We start from the raw sequence: 7,791 nt of genomic DNA, 5'->3' as shown, positions 1-7,791 counted from the left end.
GCATCCACATCCACTATGAATGGAAATTGGGGATTCCGGTGTCGGAGAGGGGCGGTACTGAACCTCTGTTTGAGCTCTATAAAGGCCTCCTTGGCCTCCTGGTTCCAGACAATGGTTTTGGCCTTTCCCTTCAGGAGCGGGATGAGCGAGGCAGTGACCAAACTAAAATTACTAATAAACCTCCAATAGGGAATCCCAGGAAGCGTTGGAGCTCTTTCGTGGAACCCGGACGAGGCCAGTCCAGAACTGCCTTGACCTTCCCCTGGCCCATTTGTACCCCCAAAGGTCTGATGCCGTACCCCAGGAACTGTACATTGGATTGGTGGAACTCGCACTTCTCCAGCTTCAAGTAGAGGTGGTGCACTCATAATCATTCCAGGACTTGGGTGACATGACCCCGATGTTCAATTAGACTTCCATTCATTGCCCTTGCATATAAGCACCAAGTTGTAAGCACTCCGGAGGTCTAGCTTGGTGAAGAATCGGGCTCCATGGAGGTCTTCTACAGCAGCCGGGACCAGAGGGAGCGGGTAAGGGAGTTGTATTATTTGGGAGTTGAGATTTTGATAATCTTTACACGTCCAGAGACTGCCGTCCTCCTTCTCCACAAAAAAGAAACTGGAAGCTGCTGGAGAAGAGAATGGGGTGATGAAGCCCTGTTTTAAGGCTTCTTGCATATATGTCTCCATAGCTGTGTGTAGCAGGGATATGTTGTTACACCAGATTATAATTTTTGTTATTTTTTTATTATATTATTTGTTTTTATTACCATCTGTTTTGGGGTATTTTATTTTGAAATCTTTACGGGCTTTTATTAAATAAGGTATGTACGCCAGCTCACGTCATACGTAGTGAGTGGTTCAATTCGCAGCGCAATTAGCAGTTCGTCCTCTTTCCCGCAATGGCACTAGAGGAGAGAGGTACGATTTCATGAGCCCGGTTTCTCTGGTGTTAAACAGTGTTATAAGTGTTCATGTTATGTTTAAATGATTAAATGTGAGAGAGTATTCTATGTGATGTTATATTTGACCATTAGTTCAAGTTTTTAATGTGGTAAATGTAGTTTGAGTATTGTTAACAAGTGAGCAGAGCATTGTGAGATTGCAATGAGGCGTGTGCGTTGCACGTGTGAGAGATGTGTTAGCAGCTAAGCGGCTAACATCTCAAATAAGTAATGGTTACGTGTATTTTCGGGGCACACTAACGATAAATCCTAGTTTATTGATATCTATTATACTCTGCATTTATTGTGAGTTCTGTTGGTAATTACCTGGTGTACTTAATATACATTTTGTGGTTAACAGGCAGACTAAATGAGAATTGCAGATAACAGTGCCTGTCTGGTTATATGTTTTGCTACACAGGTATGTCAATTGGTATCTATGAGACAATAATACTGTTGTATATTTCTACCTAATAATTACAATGCTGTTGCATATTTCTTTGATAATTATATGGTTGTGAATTAATTTTATATAATGTGTTTTGTAAAGTGTGAGTGTTTGTGTTACTCTGCTCTTTCCCGCAATGGCACTAGAGGAGAGAGGCAGACTAAATGAGAATTGCAGATAACAGTGCCTGTCTGGTTATATGTTTTGCTACACAGAGAGAGGCACAGAAAATAAATCTTCCCGCCAAACCAGCTTTTGTGTGGAAAATCCTTATTTACCATCAAAAATTAACACAACGCAGAGGAACAGCCGCTACATGTGCACTCTGAGACGAACAGCGGGTAAACTCGACCCTTTGGCAACTTGGCACATGGCATCAGGTCTATAGTGCAATCCCAAAGGCGATGAGGGTATGATGAGGTAGATGCCGACAAACATCCCGAACCATCTAGAGACGTACCAGAGCCAATTGGATCCCACTTCATGTGGAGTCTGGACACTGGACCTCCTTGAGTGTTTAAAGGCTCTGGCATGGAGAAGCTGGTGTTGGATCTGTGATGATCTGAAATGTTGAACTATTTTATGAGTTGCTCAGTAGCTCCTAGTTTTATAACCATAAAGACTGTAAAAGACTGTAGAAAGATCATCAGTCATAATCACACACTCCAGTGCTCATGTTAGTTCTCACTCTCCAGTGTTCTGTAGTGTGTAAAGACTATAATCACACTCTTGATGTCACCCAAATGAGGATGAGGTTCTGCTTTTGAGTCTGGTTCCTCTCAAGGTTTCTTCCTCAGAACATCTAAGGGAGTTTTTCCTTCACCACAGTCTCCATGGTGATCATCAGGGATAAACACACACCATTCACCTTAACTGCTGATTTCTTTAAAGCTGCTTTGAGACGATGTGTGTTGTGAAAAGCGCAATAGAAATAAACTTCACTTGACTAATAATAAACACATATTTGCATGAAACATCCATATTTGTCCATGTTGATTAGAGTTTTAAAAACTTTCAAAGTAATAATTTAAGGTACATTTAAAACAGATAAAAATGTATATATACTACATACAAACATTATTTATAATAATTTAGTTTTATATTATATTTATAATTATTAAAAATCTTTTGATTTTTATTGTGTATTAGTAGCAGCACTGCTCCTTTAATTACAGCAGGTTTCAGAGTCTTGCATCATGCCTGAGTCAGGTGTGATCTGTGTGTGTGTGTGTGTGTGTGTGTGTGTGTGTGTGTGTGTGTGTGAGAGAGAGAGAAAGACACGCAATCCGAGTACAGCACAGTATTTAATTTGTATAATACAGATGTAATAGCACTTTAGACTGGTGTGTGTGTGTGTGTGTGTGTGTGTGTGTGTGTGTAAGATAATTAAATTAATCCACACTCCACAAATTAATAATTGTAATTTGTCTGTCTTTAATATTGAAGACTAAAATGTTACTATGTCACAGTAGTGCTGCTGAATTCTGCGCTCTGATTGGTCAGAAGATGTTAATTAATTTTCTGTTACAGCGTCTCTGACGATAGTGCAGGTTTATATTAATGCTATGGTTTTTATAGCAACAGCTTGCTAACAGTGTAGTAAGATGTGTAGTTGATTTTCTTCTGTAAGGAGATGTTTATGTAACATTAATGGAAGGAGTCTCAGTGTCTGAGAAAGAGAATAATGAGATGCTGGTGAGGGAACGAGGGTTTACAGTTGCTGTAGGTAAGCAGATGTAACTATAAACGGATAAAATGTACGAGTTTTCTCCTAGCTGTTCATCTTGCACACTGTGTTCTGGTCGCATCCCTGCAGCAGCTGCTCGTATCGTTTCCTCAAATCCTGGTACAGAGGTGAAAGGTTGTTGAGGCCCGGCAGGCTTAAAGGTTGTTCGTTGAGCCTCGCTTGCACCCGTATACCGTCGGGGCAGTCGAACAGCGCCATCACCAGGTTGGCGGCGTACGGTACAATCACACCGCTGCGGAACGCTCGGGACCGATGAGAGGAGAAGTTGGTGGAGTTTAGAGGAACTTTGTCTTTAAACAAGTCCAGCAGTGTGAGCAGGGGCAGTAACGTCTCAGCATGGCCCACCTGCACCATCACCACATCCGAGACATACCCACCAGACCTACACACACACACACACAAATAAAAAATAATGCAATAATTAATTAACTAACTTATTAAGTACATATGTAACTAATTCAGTACGTTTGTGTTTATTCCTGTCAATCAGTCAACGAATCAATCAAATAAATGATTAGTTAATCATTTAATCAGTCAGCCTATCTATCTGTCTGTCTGTCTGTCTGTCTGTCTGTCTGTCTGTCTATTAGTCTGTACATCAGTTATTCAATCAGTCAGGCAGTCAATCAACCGAACGAAAAAAAAATAAATCAGCCAGTCAGTCTGTTAGTCAACCAACCAACCAACCAACCAATCAATCAATCAATCAATTAATGATTTAGTCAATTAGTCCTTCATTCCTTGTGTGAATCAGTCTGTCAGTCAGTCATTTTATCTGTCAGTCAAAAAATTATTCGGATTTATATTAATAATTTATTACAAATAATTATATTAAAATTACTATTAAAATCGTTCTATTTCTTTTTATATTATTTTTATTTTATTTTCATGCCAAACTCTATTTTTTTATTAAAACTGCGAAATCCATCAACGTTTTATTATTGTTGTTGTAATTATTATTATTATTATTATTATTGTTATTATTATTATTGTTATTATTATTATTATTGTTGTTATTATTATTATTATTGTTGTTGTTGTTGTTGTTGATGATGACGATGATTGATAATAAATCTAAGCTTGTTTACGTGATGTTGCGGGCGACCGCGTCAAGGCGGTTGAACAAGTCGTGGAAGAGAACGCAGCTCGATTTACTGTTAATCTCGTGACCAAAACCACGTTTCCAAAACTGCTTCAGATCCCCAGAGTACTCCAGCACCTGTTTACCAACAAACAATACGCAAAAACAACACAAAGTCGCTTACACAACCTCACATTACAGCCACAAACATCCCTCCAAATAAAACCAAATCATTTCATACACATTCATCAGTACATTTCAACTAAATTTAACTGAATACTGGAATCTTACAAACAAATTCATAACAAATACAACGTATGTGAATAAACAACAAAACACAATTAATTAATCATTTTAACTAAATATTAAATCAAACAATTTTTAATAAATAAATAATTTCAACTAGATATTAAATAAAACAACAAACACAAATAAAATATAAATTAATATGGATATAAAATATAAAAATACATATGTATAAAAAAATTATTATTATAATAAACTCTATTTAATTTATTTAAAAATATGTAGAAACTTTACTTTCGAATAAAGAAAAACAAATGTGTCAAAAAACGTTCTGGTAAAAAAAAAAATCAATAATAATAAAATTACATTATAAATTAAATTATTAACATAATTCAGTCTGAAATATGGGATAGAAAATATTCACAATAAAACCTTCCCGCTGTAGTGTTTGAGCGTCGCGGTGTTCATACCCGAGCGTCGGCATCGTCCAGTAAACGGCACCAGGGCGAATTCACGCCGTGGATGGTGAACTCGTATGCACACAGATAAAACACCGTCTCCACCGAGTCTGGAACAGAAATCCTCCATAAATTGATCAGCTGATCACTAAATTGATCACATGACACACCACAACTCTGCTGTGAAGCATGATGGTGGTAGTGTGGAGCTTAGAATAACCTTTCTTTACTTAACGTTAGCATGATTTTACTCTCTCTTTCACAGCGAGAACTCTAATGCTCAATATGCTAACTCGTTTAGCTGGTTAGCTGGCTAGTTTGTAGATAATGTTGCGTCCATGTTATACTGTATAATGAAGTAAATTTTGCGAATTAAAACTTTCACACTAGCCTGAAGTGACATTGATGTACGGGAGCTGTAATCGGTCGGCAAGTTTCTCCTGCACTCTCTTCATCTCCGGGCCATTGTTGAAAAGGGTCACCTCCTTCACGGCGTCTTTGTTTTTCTCCACCGTCTCCACCAAACGCTGACATCGATCGAAAAAACGCATCAACTCGTCGTTAACAGTGTGCTGCAAATCCATACCTACACAGATATGAAGAACTGAGTGAGGAGGTGGGGTCTGTATGTGTATGTCTGGAATTCTCAGTGAACGAGGCATGGCCTCTATAGGTTAGTTTTAAAAAAAAAGTGGCATGGCCATTAGATGTGAATGTGAGAGAAGGAGGCATGTCCTATGTGTGTCAGTCTTCGTGAAGAGGCATGGCATCGATGTGTCAGTCTTAGTGAAGGAGGCGTGGCTTGTCGGTGTGTCAGTTTTAGTGAAGGAGGAGTTTTGTCAGTCTTAGGCTCACCCACACACACACACACACACACACACACACACACACACCAGTGAACTGTGCACACAAGTCACAGTAAACATGTTTGTGTTGCACTTTCAACTTAGACCCTCAACTTTAAACACACACACACACAAACACACACACACACACACACACACACACACACACACACACACACACACACACACTCAAAGGCAGGGCAGAAGGGCAGCAAGTGTGCAAACTCAGCTTCTAGCTGGTCCTCATGTTGACCTAAAATCCTGTCCTGTTTAGAAGGCAGGGGGCGAATGAGCAGGGCAGAGGGAAATAATGTTTAATAAACATCACCTGGAACTCTAAGAGCCTCCACGACTCCGTGTTTGAAAGCCAGCGTGCTGTTGATACATCTGTGCTTAGAACTGGTGAGGAACTTCACCCGTCTTGTTTCCAGGTTCTCCTTCGTGAACAGTGTTGGAAACGATTTGACCAGCCTCTGAGCCAAGTGTCTGTGATCTGAACGTCCTTTCTCCACCAGCCGCCCATCCATGTCCTCCTTGTACCACATCTTCCAGGTCTCGAGCTCCCTGACGCAGCTCAGGTCAGCTTGGCTCTTCACCAGCTTGGAAAACTGGATCATTTTCTTGATGTTCCCTGAGGTGGGGTACCGTGTTCCGTGTCGGGCGATGACGCTCAGATGGACGGCTTTGCACTCTGGATATGGAGGCTTCACCCAGGAATCGTTGATGGCCGAGATATTGGATATGAGATAAGGGTTCACTTCTTCATAACGGCTTTTGGTGTTGAAATAGAGCGCGTTGGCGGGAACGGGTCCGAGCGGCGACGTCACGTTGCACCATGATGTGGAAAGTACAACAGAAGCGCAGTGTAGATGAATCAGGATAAAAAATAAACACAGTGAACCCATCGTAATGCTGAAATGTCACTCGACTGAATCCTCTGTCCCTGCTCAGGTTCAGTCTTAACACCAAGCCCCGCCTCCTCACACTGTGATTGGTTAGTGGTACAAAATCCAACCCCCTTTTTCATTATGAGTGGCCAATCTAATCACACTTTTCTAACTCAAAGGATCAAATGAAATCAGGTCACGTGGCTATCAGTTTCAATCGATAAAATCCTTTTGCACAAGCCCCGCCCACCTTCGGTCTCATTCGCTACTTGTAACCAGCCGCTGGCTGGAATTTAGATGTTATAGATAGAATAGATAGATGTTATTGTTCTATAAGTATTACAGAAGTATTACTGATGTTAGAGTAATATGATTATTAGGTTCTATACTTTGAGTTGCACAAAATATACTATAAATATAAATTATTAATAATTACATTATTAATATAAATAAGTGACCGCAGTGTAGCGGTGTTATATAATACACAACAATCATTTAATCAAAGATAAAGAGAATAACTATTTGGATAAACGGTATTTAAAGGAGTATGTAGGTATACAGTACAGTAAAGCTCCCACTCACGGGCCCCTGAGCAAGGCCCCTAACTACTGTCCGCTGCTCAGTTTATGGATGAGACAAATGTGAGCGTGAGTCAAGTTTAGTACGGTGTAATACCAATAGGGGGCGCTCTGTGCTTATAAATGTTTAGAAACCAGATTTTCAATGTTTTTAAGGATTTTGTTGGATTTTATTTGATTAAGAAATGTATTAATTTGTTAAAAATAAAACCACGATTAGATTTTAATACAATAAAAACTGCCACAATGAAACAAAACATTTTATTTACACATCTAACAACTATTTCTAATTTACTAATATTAAAAAAAACGAATATTACTAGATTTATTAATATATCCTTTAAAAATTAATTAATAAATTACTTGTAAAAAATGTAATTTCAGAGTATAAAACATTAATTTAGTAAAACACAGTCTTTAATAACTCCTGCTTTATTCTGTTTAATGCTCGTGTTTATTAAAGTTTCTGATCTCATTGATATGAATCTGTTTCCTTCTTTCTTTATATTCTCTCAATCATTCTGTTTTTTTAAATACCAACATTTCCATATATTTACT

The 7,791-nt window shown here is 38.8% G+C and overlaps 1 protein-coding gene and 1 long non-coding RNA gene across 3 annotated transcripts; one reads left to right on the top strand and one right to left on the bottom strand.

Annotated features, from left to right (window-relative positions):
• The first annotated feature begins 705 nt into the window (after positions 1-705).
• Positions 706-1,642, top strand: LOC124390325. Of its 2 annotated transcripts, none has more exons than XR_006926723.1 (3): positions 706-920; positions 1,305-1,364; positions 1,538-1,642. It is a non-coding gene; the product is annotated as an uncharacterized LOC124390325 (long non-coding RNA). The 2 variants fall into 2 exon arrangements; XR_006926722.1 differs by having other exon boundaries at positions 712-920; positions 1,607-1,642.
• A 1,077-nt stretch (positions 1,643-2,719) lies between these two features.
• Positions 2,720-6,705, bottom strand: LOC124390225 (multiple inositol polyphosphate phosphatase 1-like). The gene is made up of 5 exons (XM_046856045.1): positions 6,097-6,705; positions 5,315-5,509; positions 4,936-5,033; positions 4,227-4,357; positions 2,720-3,520 (listed from the first exon to the last, which is right to left on the bottom strand). Exons 1-5 carry the CDS (start codon positions 6,671-6,673, stop codon positions 3,163-3,165), a joined length of 1,359 nt encoding a protein of 452 aa, XP_046712001.1. The 5' UTR covers positions 6,674-6,705; the 3' UTR covers positions 2,720-3,162.
• Between the last annotated feature and the right edge of the window lie 1,086 nt (positions 6,706-7,791).

Source organism: Silurus meridionalis, chromosome 8, assembly GCF_014805685.1.
Source record: "Silurus meridionalis isolate SWU-2019-XX chromosome 8, ASM1480568v1, whole genome shotgun sequence".
NCBI classification, from domain to species: Eukaryota; Metazoa; Chordata; class Actinopteri; order Siluriformes; family Siluridae; genus Silurus; species Silurus meridionalis.
The sequence above is the reverse complement of the archived record's forward strand: the minus strand, read 5'-3'. Positions and strand labels throughout refer to the sequence as shown.